At 37.7% G+C, this 16950-nt stretch overlaps 1 protein-coding gene across 2 annotated transcripts; it reads left to right on the plus strand.

The window, feature by feature from the left end:
• Positions 1 to 607: 607 nt before the first annotated feature.
• CYCJ18 (cyclin J18) lies at positions 608 to 13677 on the plus strand. Of its 2 annotated transcripts, none has more exons than XM_077378475.1 (9): positions 608 to 749; positions 868 to 944; positions 1695 to 1794; positions 1911 to 2009; positions 2097 to 2114; positions 2177 to 2247; positions 3811 to 3937; positions 4037 to 4097; positions 13260 to 13677. In XM_077378475.1, the coding sequence occupies exons 1-9, from the start codon at positions 678 to 680 to the stop codon at positions 13370 to 13372; spliced, it is 738 nt and encodes a 245-aa protein (XP_077234590.1). In that variant the 5' UTR covers positions 608 to 677; the 3' UTR covers positions 13373 to 13677. The 2 variants fall into 2 exon arrangements, with proteins under 2 accessions (XP_077234590.1, XP_077234589.1); XM_077378474.1 differs by lacking the exon at positions 13260 to 13677 and adding an exon at positions 7857 to 8399.
• The last annotated feature ends 3273 nt before the right edge of the window (positions 13678 to 16950 follow it).

Raw genomic sequence — 16950 nt, forward strand, 5'->3', positions numbered from 1 at the left:
GGAAACTCTTATTTGGCAAGGTAACTCAACTCATAGAAGTAGAAAAACTCAAGCATGGCAAACTCTTTAATGCATTAACTAATAACTAGTCCAAAGAGAATAAATTGATGCATTACTAAATGAAAATGATTACACTCATAAGAGATAAACAACAAACTATTTAATTTAGTTGAAACTTAAAACCCTAGAGCTAAAGGGGAAAATGAACAGAAGATGTAAAGAGTCCCTGTGATTCCGTGTGTGCGTTAGTTTTACTTTTTAAGTTTTTACTTTTAAAGTAACAAAGTTTTAGAAAAAAAATACATACTATAACTTAAGTAACTCGGGTCGGGTTGGGTCCCTTCAAATCCGGCTCGACCCGAGATTCATGCGGGTTTGCCCGAAACCCGAGAAACATGAACCCAACCCGAGCTATTTTCGGGTCGGGTCGATGCGGGTCGAGTAAAACCCGACCCAAGTTGCAGCCGTATGCCTTTTGAACAAAAGGATTGATAAATTCGCACCCCCGCAGGATAATTCGCACCTTTTTTACCTCAATTTCACGGTAGAGTGGCGCGAATTATCCTACAGGGAGCGAATTTATCATCGTCCAAACATTCTTATTAAAATGGGTACGAGCGGGGGGCAGGGAGATTTGAAATTCCAGACAAAGTAGAGAGAGAGAGAGAGAGAGAGAGATGGAGGCATCCATCTCTATGCTAGGACACTTGCGGACTCACATGGTGGGGTTTCTCATCCATTGTTCTTCGGTAAAACCCTCTCCCTAACCTAACCCTAACCCTAGCTCATTTTTTTTTGTTTCTCCGCATTTCTATTTCTATGCTGAATTCATCTTCTCCCTAACCCTAACTCTCTTTTTCTCCAAAGCAACTTGGTGTTCCTCCGATCGTCAAATACACTGCGCTATCGTTGTTCGCCGACCGATTCTTCCCATCTCTCCAAAGGTACACCACTTTCGCCCTGCACCAGATTTTCAATTCCGATCCAAAATCTCCAAAGTTTCACTGAATAAAATCAAATTCACAATTCTCACATTTGAAGTGATTACAAAATCTTTAGATCCCTTGAACTGGTTGTTCTTTGTCTTAATATCAGAGGGGGAGACAAATTCATGAAGAGTGAATGTGTTGATTGTTCTTCTTGCTATTTAATCGATTTAAGTTTTATGTTGGTAATTGGAATCAGATCCTTAGGTGTAGAAATTTGTATCCCATCTTAATGCATAGAGGCGAAGATACATTTTGCTCCCTAGAAGACTAACCCCTGTAAATCGAAAGGATCATTTTTTTGGGTTTATTACCTGTTAATTTATGGAACTCTGATCTCAGTTGCTAACAGATTGGAAAAGATTGCATGTTGTCAAATTGGAGAGGGTTTGTAGGTTACAAAAGACGGCTTCCTTGGGTGCAGAATGTACTTTTATTTGATCCGTGGTGCCTTGGGATTGGATGTATGATAAAAATCAGTCCTCCATTCCCCACCTCTTGCCCCAAATAGCATAGCCTTTATACACTGAATAAAAGAAATGCTGATTTGTGGGCTTAATGATATGCAACTCAGTGGTTTCCTTTTTCTGTTTCTGTAATGAAGATTTTGGGTTCTCCGAATTTATGAGTCTCTTTTAAATTTTGTCGTTATTGCAATATAAGTTTTATACTTCTGTTTTACTAATTTCACTGCAATATGAAAATCAGGTTCTTACAGGACAACGGCTCTGGAAATTGGCTTTTGCAACCCTTGCGAGAGAGCAATTTGCAGCTCTTTGCCCTTGTTTCTATATGGATATCAAGTAAAGTAAGGTTCTCATGCTTGTCATCATCATCATCATCATTTTTGTTCACATCTTTGCTATCATCTTTTGCTATTCAAAAAAATAAATAAATCTTTGATATCATCTTTACCTTTTGTAGTTACACGAGACTAGTTCTCTAGCTGTAAAGAGTTTGAAGTCATTGGGAGATGAGATTATTAGGGATCAGCATTTCACTATACGAGATTTCGTGGAAGCTGTGAGTTAATCTTTGATATCCAAAAGTTGGCTTCTTCTAAGTTCCATTATCTCCATGATGATTGACAAATATGATGTCATTCTGCAGGAGCTGGTCTTCATGAAGGTAAAGTTCATGTGAATGAAGAGGTTTAATTTAATATTTGGGTTCAACTAAGTCTTTTTCAGGTCTTTAGATTTGAGATTGGAGCTTCAGACATTGCTTTCATCTACTTGGAAGAGCTAGTAATCCAGTTTAGGTAAGCTCTTTTATATACATTTGTCTCTCTTTCTTGGAGGTGTGTGTAGTGTATAGTGTGAGTATTGGTATGGATGATGATCATCGTTTTATCTGTGTGTGTGTGTGTTCGCTCTTTCATAGTTCTTAAATCGATGGGATCCCAGCTTGCCTACGAAAAAAAATGATGGGATAGGAGGGGCATCTAGTTTCAGTGAGACTGTAAATGTTTTGGACAAAGTTTACCCTTGTTTTTGTCAAAATTATAAATGTAACTCTAAATTGGCTTTTTTGTCATTATTACTCAGCATGCTTTAAATTAGAAACATGGCATTAAAATTGATATTGAAATTGCCCTTCTGTTAAAAATCATCTCTCCCTTTCCCCTCCCCAATGTTTCTCTATCTCCGGAAACGAAATGCCAGACTGGGAAGTTGGCTTGCAATTCTTGGAATTCATGTGTTTTTTTTCTTGCCATGTCTACTAATGCAAATTGTGCGAAAATCTCCTCAATTCTTGTGTTGTTCGTAAATATGTAAAAAAAGCAGGCATAGAGGTTTACATGTTCTAAGGAAAGCCCGTCTCAATTTGCTTGAAATGTTTCTTTCTCGTTTTTTCAATTCAAATACGTACTAATGAATAAAGATGATTGTAGGTAGGGGGGGGGGGGGGAGGGGGTTAGCACAACAGGAGAGTTGATTTTGATTCGAGGGGGTATCTACCGCTAGTGTTCACATTGGGCGGACTCCATAGATTTGTTGAAATATGGAAATGGAAGAAGCCGATAAGATTGCGACAACCGACTGGCAGGTGTGAGATGAAATCAACATCGCAGTGAGACAGCTAGGACTTAAGTAGATAGTGAAGACTAGACCGACAGGAACACCACCAATTTGTAGATGTTGTTCTCTGTTGGACTATCCGTTGTTGGCTTCTTTGTCGGGGAAGTAGAAACCCTACCGAGGAGGTGAAATGAGAGAAGAGGAGGGAAGGGGAGAGAGTTTGATCATTTATTTTGGGGTTTTTGAGAAAAGGCAATTTTGGTTTCAATTTTTGTTGAAATATGGAAATGGAAGAGGCCGATAAGATTGCGATTGCAGTGAGACTGCTAGGACTTAAGTAGATAGTGAAGACTAGACCGACAGGAACACCACCAATTTGTAGATGTTGTTCTCTGTTGGACTATCCGTTGTTGGCTTCTTTGTCGGGAAAGTAGAAACCCTACCGAGGAGGTGAAATGAGAGAAGAGGGGCGAAGGGGAGAGAGTTTGATCATTTATTTTGGGGTTTTTGAGAAAAGGCAATTTTGGTTTCAATTTTTATGTCATATTTGTAATTTAAAGAAGGCTGAGTGTAATGACAAAAAATGATATCAAAATTACTTTTTTTTTTTCCGAAAACGGGGGTTATTTCTATCCTAACACATTTTTTCCAAGTTACTAACGTGAGCTGCACTTGTAAGATGTTAAAAGACCCATTCATTGGGCAAACTCATGGTACGAAGTAAAATGAACTTTCCTGCCATGTTAAATAATTAAATCCGCATAATCTGTCTTCTTATTTATTTGGTTTCATTGTCCATTCAGGGAAGTAGCAAAGGTAGGGGAAGTTGTGGAGTTTCATGTATGCATGGATATCATGGATCTCCTCTATGAGGTCGAAGAGATGTCAATGCTTTATAGCTCTCCTCGTTCGCTTGCTGCGTCAATCTTGGTACGCTCATCTACATAGTACAAATCAATAATTTAATGCAAATTGTTTCCTATCCCCTTTTCTTCATTGCATTGGGAAGACTGTTCAATTGTTATGCAGGTAGCTTCATATGTTATTACCGTGCCTAAGCAACGTTGGGAGTTTCCTCTTCTACCTTGGTGTAAGATTCTTTCCATCAATTTCCTCTTTAAATTTCTGTCGTGATGTGTGTTTTATTCATTTTGTTTGATGTAATGTTCAAGTTACAAGATGCATGCTTATGCAATTTGCTTTAGTCTCCCTTTTCGTATATGATCTAACAAGTGATTGTTGATCCCACTACAAGGGGGTAGGATATCAGCAATGTGCAATCCCAATCTGCTGTGGCAATTGACATTGAATAGTGTATTATGTCGAACAAGTGGGTTAGGAGTTTATTTTCATTAGGAGTATTGTTTGTGGGTTAGGATTTTATTTTCTTTAGGAGTCTTGTTTGTTAGTTTAGAAAGTTTTGTTGTTAGGTACTTTAGGTTTATTTTGGTTTTAAAAAATGGGTTAGGATTTGGGTAGTTCGGTACTTTGGTTTTTTAAAAGCTCATTTAAAAAATTGAGTTCCTCATATTGTATTTTCTTTTTCATTTTGCATAGTAACCGAGGTTTCAAATGTTGGTTTCGGTACACATTTTAGTCACCACAAGAATAGAAATATGTCAGTTTTGGTCATAGAGTTCGATGGAAATACTGTAAAACCACAAAATTTTTTGAATGTACATGCCAGTGGTGGAGATTAATGATGAAACTTCAGGATATGTTAGAATAAGCACAAATGCATACTTAGAAACCATCACATAAGCGAGACAACCATCCATAATGGTTTAACAAGAACAAACGCTCAGTGACATGCATTGTGACACATGTCTAAAAAAGTAAGGTTTATTCTAAACTCAAAATGTATACAACCACATACATATATGCTTCAAATAAACACAAAATGTAGGTGATATTGACATTTTTGAAAAAAGAAATAAACATTACATAATTATATTCATATGATGTAAATTATTTTTACCATTAAAAATTATGTAATTTTTTTTTGAAATATAAACCAATGAAGTTTTTTAAGTTGGGTAAGCGAATCAAAGAGGTCTTCTAAGCCGTAGGAGCGTGTTTAGTCGTTGCGTTCGGTCCCTCACCCGACGGACCTCATTGCACTCGCCTACAGTAGAGTTTTAGGTTGAGGTTATCATATTTTTCTTAAAAAAAAGAAAAGAAATGACAAAGTCAGAAATTAATTGACATATATGATGATGAACGTGCGTAGCTTCGATTCTCATAGGTGAAAATTGCTCCTGAGTATCATTACCTCTAGGGCAGATGATGTTCTCCAGTCGAGTTGACAACTGACCCTGTTCTCAAGTTACCAGACTTTGAGGCGCCTTTTGAAGTCCATACAGATGCATTAGATGTTGTTGTTGGAGTTCTCATGCAAAATGGACACCCAATCGGATTTGAAAGTTGGAAAATCAAAGATGCCGAGACCCATTACTTTGCCCACGAGAAGGAGATGATTGCAGTAATTCACTGCCCGAACGCTTGGAAGCACTACCTGTTGGGGCTGCACTTTGTGATCCAGACGGATAATGTGGCGACAAGTTGCTTCAACACTCAGAAAAAGCTCACACCAAAGCAGGCTCGGTGGCAGGATTTCCTGTCCCACGGTCACCCCCCTCCCCTATTAGTAAGCTCTGCTTTTGACTCACGCCTCCCGGCCTGGCCTCTCTTGCTACTACCTCTACGGGCATTTTCATTCCCAGGACTTCACTTATAGCTCTCTGGGCAACTTCGGCTGCATCTTCCCTGGCTCGCTGCGCAGCACTAAAGCTATTTCCCAAAGGCCTAGTAGGCCTAGCGATGGGAGTGATTCTATCCAATACCCATTTTTTTCTAAAATACTTGAAGTCTTTGGCTGAAATGCCCAACAATTCTCTGTTGACATGGGCGAGAGAGTAACTACAAGCCTGTTCAGACTTTAACGAGGTGAGAATGAGCCAATCGCCAAAACCATTTTGAGATGATGAACTTGGCCAGGTTGCAGTATCTCAAAAAAAAGAAGAAAAAACCCAAGTATTTCTATCCCCAACCCACACGATAAACTATCTTTCCTCTCGGAGACCCACTTTTGCATTAGATCTTGAGCCGGCACATGCATTTCCTAAACTAGAAAACTATCAATCCACTCTCATTCATCCAGAAATTGTCTCTAGATATAGGAAATAACGATGTGAAAAACTAGATTATATTTATATTTTGTAAAATTATATTTATATGTTGTAAAATGTGGTGCCTATGCATTTATATAAAAAATGAATTTGTGTATTGTATGTTATTTATGGAAAAAACATAGCAAATATTGAGAAAATATAGCATAAATTTAAGTATAAAAGAGCATGGCTCGGTTTACCCATGTGTTGCTTTTGTTTTTTTATTTTTTTTTAAAATATAATCATTTTTAATTTTCAATAAAAATATAATAAACTATATATTGTAAAATACAATATATAAATAAAAAGAATTATGTTATTTATATTCGTTTATAATACGGGGGAAAAATCCATTCAAAAAAATAATATGGGAAAAAGACCCAGCCTTGTGTAAAAATCCAGAAAGGCTCGAGTATTCAAAGCAAAAGGAAAGAGCTCTTCTTCTCTTTATTTTAAAGTGATTGCCCTATCGATCTCATGGGTGAAGATCCTTCCATGTTTTAGATTTGTTTCTGCCTATGATTTATGGGCGGGGTGGAAGGATAACCTGATCTAGTGTTGAGGCAAGGCCAATGATAGTACAAGAGTGGGCTCCTCATTCATGCAGAAATTTTGATCAGTCTAGCCTAGGGAACCCTAGACCAGATGGAATTGGGGTGTGCTTAGAGATGAGACAGAGTTTGTACGATGTTCTTTCGTGGGTCCCATTGGAGTCACTGATTCTAATGAGGCGGAAGTGCGAGCTGTGCGTCAGGGCATAAAATTATTAGAGAGGGAATCCGTGGATAATGTTGTGGTGGAAGGTAATTACCAGTGTTTAAAAACTCCTTGACTCGACAAGGAACTCGCCCGAGTCGACTCCTTTTTACCTCGGCCGCTTTCCGCATTGCACCACATCCGCATTCCGCGTTTTGCCGTACAGAGTCAATAAACTCCTTTGACTCTCCCAAGTTATGACTGCTTCAACCGTGTCAACCGCGTTCTTGGCCGCGTCCGCGCCGAGTCGACAAGGATTTTTCTTGGGCGCGTTCCGCGTCAAATCCGCGTTTTTAAACACTGGTAATTACCTCAACATCATTAGATGGCTTAGGGGATCTCATTCATATCCTTGGCGGTTTGCACATTTTTTTGACGAGATTCAGGATAGGGCAGGCTGCTCCTTGATCTCTTTTCAGAACGTGAGAAGGTCGGCGAATGTAGTAGCTGATAAACTAGCTAGAGATGGTGTATCCAAGGAAGCATTTGAGTTGTTTTAATTCCTTCCCCCTTAGACTTTTCTTTCATTCTGAGCTTCCTATGATTTGGGTGTATTCCCTTCGATTGTATTTACTCTCTCTCTATTTTAGCTAGGTTGTCTTGTATTGACCATCTCAGTCTTTTCTTGCTTCAATAAAATCTGCTGCCATTCCAAAAAAAAATATTCATAATGATTTTTTGAAAGAGACCATATTTGCATCAATGAATAAGGAAACCATCGTCTCTGCTGAACTAACAGTAGTCAAGTATCAACAAAGTTAGGAAGTGGAAACTAATTCACTACAGCTGTTTTAAATATTTCAAGCCCTTTCATGTACTTTCCTATGCATATAGTATTTTATGGTATAGTTTTTTTTTAAAAATTGCAGCATTCAATCAGATCTAAGAAGCTAACTAACACAAAATATTAAGTGAACGGACAGTTATCACAAGCCATGTGCAGTGCCCCCATATTTTCCAGTACACTTGGAAAATACTTGGAAGATTCAGAACACATGATTCAGCTATACTTTATACGAAAAATATGCTTAGGCTTGGTGTGAACAGATAAAAATGCACAAAATTATCAGATTGGACATCGTGCAATGGAAGGGAACAGATTTCAGCACACTTGGGAGGGAGCAGATTAATAGAATGGCTAGCTCCACAGCCTCCACCCTTTATGGCAACAGAATTCATAAGCCTTTGTTATGTGGATGACAGTGGGTAACATTGGAGAAAGATGTGTTGTATGCAGAGATTGACAATGGATTATGAAATAGGAAAAGGGTTTCCTTTTTTCTTTGCTGTTCTGAAATCAGCATTGAAGGAGATCTGATCCAGAGAGAGCCCAACGAGGGAGATCTGATCCAGAGAGTGCCCAACGAGAGAGGAAGGGGAGACAAAAAATGGAAATGAGGATGAAACGAGAGAGTTGGGTCGAATAAGGCTTATCTTTTACTTCGTAAGTGGTTTACCGACTTTTTGGGGTAAAATGTTTAAGGGCTTTCATTGTAGGGGTGGGGGGTGGGGGGGGGCTCTTGGAAATAGTTTCAACACATTAACTAAAGTTTACATTGATTGGAACATGCACACAATCGGCTAGTCCGTGAAAATTTGTTTTATGCATGTTTTACATCGATTGGAACAGACCCTTATGTGATTAATGGATTGTGGAAGAAATGGAACTTTAAAGCCTTTGGGGTATGTTTTCTATTTGCGTGGGTAAGCACATCCTCCCTTGAACAACTAAACTATATCACCCGCAAAATGGCCATCTAATCATATTAAAAGACAACTGGAAGTTCCTTCACTCCCATTCTGAGGCTTGCTTTAGGTGTCTAATCCTAGTTTTTGAATGTATCATTGAGGTTTGTTAGGATTTATATATAAATTTAACTGGTGATCGCAATATTAAGATTATGAAACCGACGACTATGTTGCTGGACAAGGAGTCACTGCAGAAGAAAATAACTTGAGTTGCAGTTAGATAATTCGAGGAGGTTTTCTTCCACGGACACTTAAAAGAGAATAATAAATCCAACCCTGATTGGTGGGAGAAAGTAAATAAATCCTACCATGATTGATGGGAGAAAGAAACATGAGAAGTGGCATAATGTCAAGATTTTTCTTTGGCTCAAAATGGAAGGTTTTGAAGCCCTCTATTAGCATGAGTATGTTAGGGGAGTGCATTTTCCAGACCCTAAATCAGCTATTTCCAGTGTTTTGGGCTATGAGAATATAGTCGTGTGGGGAAAAAAAAGAATATAGTCGTGTGGGGTGAGAGTAGCAGTCCCTTTATAAAGAGAGGGAATGATAAGATGATTTTTATCTTGCATGTCGTTATTGATGTTATTCTTAATGTAATATAGTAGAGAAAGGAAACAATCAACATCCTCATTGGGCCCACCAACATGATCTATATTATTCATTTGATGTGCCAACCCAAGGTCCTAATTTGCCACAATTAGCTGATCCTAATTTCCTTTGGCTCATAATGGAAAGTTTTGAAACCTTCTATTAGCATGATTATCTTTAGGGGAGTGCATTTTCCAGCCCCTAAATCTGGTAGTTCCACTTTTAATAGACTTTAGGCATCCTAGAATTTTTCTATACTTGCGTTGGATTGTGAGAAAGTAATGTTCTGGGGGTGACAGTGGCAGTCCCTTTATAAAGCGATTGAAGGATAGGGTATGTAGATATTGCAGGTTATTAATGATGTTATTATTAAATATTTATATCATATATATATGGAGGAAAAGACTAAATAAAACCCTCTTGTGGGGTTATATTAGGATATTGTGATTGGACCTACCAACGTGATCGACATTATTCATTTGTTGGGCCCATTGAGGATCAAAATCGAAGGTTTTGAAGCCTTCTAATTAGCATGAGTATGTTTAGGGTGGTGCATTTTCTAGCCCCTAAATCTACAATTTCCAATTTTAGGACTTGAAGGCATCATAGGGGTTTCTACAAGTGCTTTGGGTTGTGAGAAATTAGTCTTCTGAGGGTGACAATAGCAGTCCATTTACAAAGAGTTGAATGAATTATTGATATTATTAATATAGAGCAATGATAGATACAAGGGAGCCCTTGCATAAAGAGCGGCCAAAGGGCTCTCAGTTGCATTTTAAAATCGGTTGAAGAAGAAAAATCAGTAACATTTGATGACGTGGATATAATCATGAGCCCTTTTGGGGCTCTTTATGCAAGGCCTCCCTTGTATCTATCATTCCTCATATATAATATATGGCACGGAAATAATACAATCAAAAGCCTGTAGATGGCTTTATTGGGATACTGTGATTGGGTCAACCACCATGCTCTAATTATTCATTTCATCAGCCCATTGATGATTCATTGCCCTACTTTTGCTAAAATTGACTGATCCCAACCATCTGATCACTAGCTGCAAATTGATTGTTGGATTGGTGTGGCTTTTGGGCTGTGGCCAATCCCCAAGATAGATGGTTCATTGTACTAAAGTATATTATAGATTATGGTGACTCAAATTGTTGATCCTATAAGAATACATATAATAGTTTCTCATTGATACATTAACCAAAGCATACATAAAAAGACAAGGTTTATAATATACAAATATTAAAATATTAAATTAGGACATTGCATACATTATATGACTGCTAACTAACAATTATAATACACATGATGTTGATGTAGTACTAGTTAAGATGTCACATTTTAAAGATTTTTTTAATTAACAAATAGGTATGGTAATCTTATCTATTAGATCAGTGGCCACAGATTCGTAGTGGCTGTATTAGCAAAATTATGATGCATGCTAACATTATTTGCACCCTATTGGTACAAGCATGGTTTAAAATACCGGTTTCGGTCCATGGGAAAACCGAAATCTCGGTCGAAATTTGGTAAGAAATTAAAAATAGTATTTAATTAATTTCGGAATTTCAGACTGAAATTCTGAAAATTTGGCCGGAATTTTGTAACAATTTTTTTTTATTTTAAAAAAGTCCCAAAAATGAAATTTCCGAATTTAGTGAAAAATGGGATTTCGGGAAATTTCGGTTTCGGTCCCCACCGAAATCCGAGATTTCGGTCGAAATTTAAAACCATGGGTACAAGCAATGGAAGGGTACCCATGTGGGTGCCAGGAATCCCTTGTCTTTTGTTACATGCACACGTGATGCTAGCTATTATTATTATTATTATTATTATTTTTCAAATGGTGTTATTATTATTATTATTATTATTATTTGGGCTTATCTATACACAATTCCTTGGGACACATTGTCCCTACCAACCGAATTTTCAAGGTGCGTATAGGTGACTGATATTTGCACTACCGTGTTTATATAATGAGACAAATTCACCCTCTCCTTTGTTATTTAACTAGCTGTCAAAAGCTATTAGAATTCCCAAAAAGCTCTCAGGGTTTCAGTGACCGTATCCAATTAAAAAGGAAAAGACAAAGTGAATTTGTCTCTATCAAAACATGGTAGTGGGAATATCAGTAGCTTATATATTGGGCAGTACTATGTTTTTATAAGAGGCTGTTTCACCTCCCTCGCGAATAAGTGCTTCACCTCAATACAGCCCATTGACATTTTTGGTTGTGATTAGTCATGGAAAAACATGTTTTTAATCCCTAGCTGATTTCTCGGCGACAAACTTAGAAGCGACCAAGGTGAAACAGGCTCAATGGGGGAACTCACACTGTCTTATTATTTAATCTGCTATCAGAGGCTATTACAATTCCCAGAACAACTCTTAGTGACAGTGAGATTGCCCTGTTGTCAAAACATAGTGCGAATATCAGTAGCCCGTATAAATATAAATAAGCATATATAATATGTTATGAGGTTGATATCCTCACTACCATATTTCGATAACAGCGCTACTCACCTTGTTTTACAATTTTCTGGTTGGATGTGGATAGCATCTTGAGTATTGTAACAGCCATAAAAGGCTAATTAGAAAAGTGAAAAAGGAGGGAATGGTACCATTATCAAAATATGGTAGTATACCGTATTTTGACAATGGCACTACTCACTTTATTTGACCTTTTGCTGATTGGATGTTATAGCATAATGAGTAATGTAACGGCCGTGAAAATAATTAGATTAGTCTGAAAAAAAGTTGCTAGTGCCATTATCAAAATCTGATAGTGCGGAACAGGCAAGATGGGAGACAATATATCACTTCCCTATAACATACGGAATTCTCATCTGATTCTCCGTGAGACCAGCCTTGCTTCTATGTTTTTTTCTTCTCCCCTTCCATTTATTTCTTTAGAGTTACAAAGACTAGTCTAGCAGGCAGTTAGTCTCCCCATTTATTCTTTGGTTGGTGTGGTCGGTTGAGTGAAAGGGATGCTAAAATGGGTATGCGTAATACGCACCATGCGAATTATAATTCCAACTGAGGGAGATGTATTTTGGAAAACATGGAGTCAACCAACCACACGTGTAAATGAGTTAAGAGGAAGGAAGGATGATATCCAACCTGTCGGTCTTCATTCTCGCTTGTCCTTATACGGCAATATTGGTTTCGTATGTATTGTTTGATGCTCTATCATTCCTCCCGGCTCCCCCCACAAGGAAAAGAAAGCCAAAACTAACCAGCACCTTTGCTTTCCTCATCTCACTACTTTCCCTACCTTTCTGTTGACTGCGGCCATAATACCAACCCTTCTCAAACACACACACACACACACACACACACACACAAACACACGAGGCAATGACCCGCTCTTGGGGGAATTCAAACTTCAAACTGTACCTATCCTGTTCTGGCTTAGTAGGACAAAAGGCATCTTATGAGATTTTGGGTCCACCCACAAATCAGGCATCTCATGTCATAAGATTTGGACTCATGACTGGGGGATCTTACTTTTAGGGAAATGATATTCACCCCTTTTTCTTCTTTGGGCCACCCGCTTGTAGTTTAGAAGGGTAGTCCTAAATAGTGACCCAGGGAAGAAAGGGGTGTGAATATATCACTTCTCTACATCAATGACTAGCAAATGAATGCTAAGATTGAACTTCTCGTGCTCTTTTGATAGTATGAATCCTCTTAAATTCTCCTTGGCTCACTTCCCCACTCAACTCCAAATTCTCCTTGGCTCTTTTGTATTGGATATTGGGAATTGATTTTGAGTCCAAAATTGATTACTGGACTAAAAATTGCATTAATTTTTGGTCCCAAAACTGATATTCAACTCCATTAGGTTTAATTTTGAGTCTAGTAATCAATTTTGGATTCAAAATTTAAAAGTGAACATGGCCTTGGAGGAATTTGGATAATTCTACATTAGCTTTTTTTGAAAAACAGGCGATGCTAAAGAAGAAACCTTGGTTTTGCAGTGAAATTCGTGACCTCGTACCAGGAAGAAGATATTGTACAAATAGTAAGGTGTATTCTCGAACACGTATTGAAGCCGACAAGGAAGACCGTGGAACTTTTCATTTCAAAGTAGCTCCAGGAACCTTTATGGGTTTGTCTTTCACTTTTCTCGTTTTCCTTTTTTGGGTTTCTCTGGTATGGTAGGATCCACCACATACTAACATCGTGTTACTGTTAAGAGGTACATGATCATGCACGTGTGCACGAGCATGCCCAGAAAAACACATGTATATGGTGTGTTTAGTTGAAATTTTTACTTTGCTTTCCAAATTGAATGCAAACTGCTGACTTAATCGACCATTACACTAGATAAATCTTGATTATATCGTTGTTAGATCTGGGGAAAACTGCAATATTAAACAGTTCCTTGAGGTTGCAATGTCAGCTTCTCCTAGTAAAAAGTAAAAACAGACATGTTTCCAGATTCTTCTAAAATGCCTCCTGATTTGTTAGGAGCACCCAAATTATTTTAGCAGAGAATCATCACTTATTTAAATTGGTCCTAATCAGTTGATTAGTATATTCATTAGTTTAATGATGTGTATAATGTAATCTGTCAATTGTGTGAACCAATTATTGGCAATGCTAATCACTTCTGGCTTTTTTCTTTTTGAGACCCATTTCAGTCCTCAAAAGCGATTGTTCAAAGACTATTTGATGATAAAAGTGGGATTTAAAAGATAATTGAAAAGTATTTGGCCCACCTGCAGATTAGATTCCCCTTTCTTTCTCAATGGAGATGTTGATATCTATCAGTCTAATCTAGTCTATGGCACCCCTGAACCGTCGTCTCATTATCAATTTAATTCCCTAAATGGCCTCTCTTTCGCAATATAAGGTTATTAATCATTTTAACAGATGAGATAGGTTTGTTCGCAGAAAATGGGTAACTTTTCACGGTTATAAACTTCTTATAATACTCCTGATGCTATCACTACTCACTTTGGTTTACACTTTTTTTAATTAACTTTTCACGGTTATAATACTCATGATGCTATGAACCTCCAATCAATAAGTGTAAAACAAAGTAGAAGCGACATTATCAGTATATGGTAGCGCAGATATCAGTTACATATGTTTAATGGAATCCAAAGAGGCCGTAATCTTTCATTTCAACTGAAAATAATCTTTACTCTCAAATAAGGCCTTGTACTGTCATGGTCATGGCCTAAGTCCCAGTCATGGGTTTTGACCACAGCTTGCTCATGAAAAGAATAGGACATGTTTGGCAACCATGTCTATCAAATTAGATAAAAATGGCATTTAAAAGAAAATCCAAAACCCACTTGCAGATTAGATTCTCCTTTCTTTCTCAATGGAGAAGTCAATCTCTATCAATCTACTCTTTGGTACCCCTGAACTGTCTCCCATTATCAATTTGGCTCTATTTGGATTGCAGGAAATTAAATGAAAAATGTTAGAGATTTCATTTTAAATTGAAGGTGCCGGTGAGTAAAAGTAAAACTTCGACTGCGGTAGTTCAAGTCACTTATTTTTATATGTAAACGAACAATGGAAAAAACATCAAGTATTGGGAAAAAAATCATTTCCAAAATTTTCCAGAACATTCATACAATCCAGAGCCTAAATGGCCTCTTTTTGGCACCTTCTAAAATTATTTACATATAAGGTTACTAATCATTTTGATGATATTTTCACTCCCCCTGCATTACACATGCGCCCCCCTTATAACGTGATTTGACGTGTACAGTGGACAACTTTAACGCTTTTTTACTTCAAATCAGTTATAAGGGGAGCGCATGCGTAATGCAGGGGGAGTGAAAATATCATCGCTCTTTTAACAAATGAGATAATCATTATATCAGCACAACCATGTTTTAATATTTACACAAACCCAGCTTGTCTTTACTTTTAAATTGGCTCGTGAGAGCTTTTTGGGAAATGTAAAAACCTTTTGACATCTATCTAATTAGAAAAGTATAGGACAGTGAGTTGTGTCATTATCAAAATATGGTAGTGTGGATATCAGTCCTCTACATTTAGTGGCATCCAAAGAAGCTGTAATCTTTTATTTGCAAATTCAACATAGAAGAATCTTATCAGCAAATAAGACCGTATACTCTCATGATCATGACCCAAGTCTCAGCGTTTTGTCCCTGGTTTACTCATGTAAGCAATAAGGCATGTTTGGCGACCATGATTAATTTTCCTGAAAAGTTTTTCCTTGGGGCTCCGTTTCTTTCGACGTAAAAATGGACGTTACGTCGAAAGAAACGGAGCCTGGATAAAAATATTTCCGTAAAAAACTTTTTTAACAAAAAGCTTAGAAAGTTTTACTTGAAATAATTTTTACTTCGCAAACTTTGGAAAAATCCTAAAAATCCTTCTTCAAGGGAAGTTTTTTTTATGGTTGCCAAACGTCGACTGTACTAAATTTCCTTTCCAAGTTTCATGATCATTAGCCCCCATAAATCTTTTATGCTTTTAAGTTTAAACAATCATAATTTACTTAAAAGCATTAACCCCAGTGAAGATGGTGTTTAAGATACTGTAACACTGAACTAGTGATAATATGTTTTACTTTTAGTGACACATTTTGCTGATATATATTGACTATACATGATGGATAAGGATAGTAGGTGTAGAGGATTAGCATGTTAAGCAAGCACACATTAGATTTCACACCCCATTAAATATAAGTACTAGTGTACTGCCCAGTAATGTTGGGACCCGAGTAGAACTCACCCTTAAAAGCTAGCCATTAAGGGGAGGGTGCCCAAGTCCTTAGAAGCCCTTCCGCATCAATTCACTATTCTGATGTGGGATCTTTACTTTCATGTGGAACCCCCCTAAAACACAAAAGTAACGTAGGAAGTACGAGATTTTCCCTGAGGGATTTTCTCCATCCTCGAGGGTACACCGGGGTTACCGAGATCTTTCTCGAGGGATTTTTCTCCATCCTCAATGGTGCACGGAGGTTACCACGCCCCGGCTCTAATACCACTTGTTGGACCCAGGTAAAACTTACCCTTAAATGCTAGCTGTTAAGGGGAGGGTGGCCAAGTCCTTATAAGCCCGTCCAGATTATTGTTATTATTATTATTATTATTATTGACAATTATAACCCCTTCCACATCAATTCACTTTCTCAGATATGTAGGATCTTTGCTTTTGTGTGGAACCCCGACAAGCAATTTTCTAAAGAAGAACAATTTGGCTTTTCTACCTTTATCGCTCCTGCTCCTTTAATGATTATTTTCCCTGGTCAGGGTGATTTTTCATCAAATTTGGTTTTCAGTAAGTGGGTTGGCAAGGAACGACACTTGCAGACTTCAAAGAGACAAATGTTAGGAAAAAACAGACATGAATTTTAAATTGGCTAGTTACTACCACTTTGACAAAACAAACAATTCTCTAACCTCCGGACCTTGCAGAGAGAGAGAGAGAGAGAGAGAGAGAGAGAGAGAGATTAGGTGCTTTAACTACATGGAAAGTTCTAAAAAGAAAGTCATTTTTACGCTCCTTCCTAAGAGAGAGGCATTAGGAGCTTTAACTACATGGAAAGTGCTAAAACTTCCTAAAAGACAATTATTCGGTCCCACTTTTATTCTACCGGATCCATTGATCCAAACTGCGGCCATAAGTTGGACAACTCCTTGATAAAAAAATCATAAGCTCTATCAATCAGAG

The sequence above is a fragment of the Tasmannia lanceolata genome, unplaced genomic scaffold, assembly GCF_043159265.1.
Source record: "Tasmannia lanceolata isolate RefF3 unplaced genomic scaffold, GAP_Taslan_0.1 ptg000005l, whole genome shotgun sequence".
In the NCBI taxonomy this organism is placed as follows: Eukaryota; Viridiplantae; Streptophyta; class Magnoliopsida; order Canellales; family Winteraceae; genus Tasmannia; species Tasmannia lanceolata.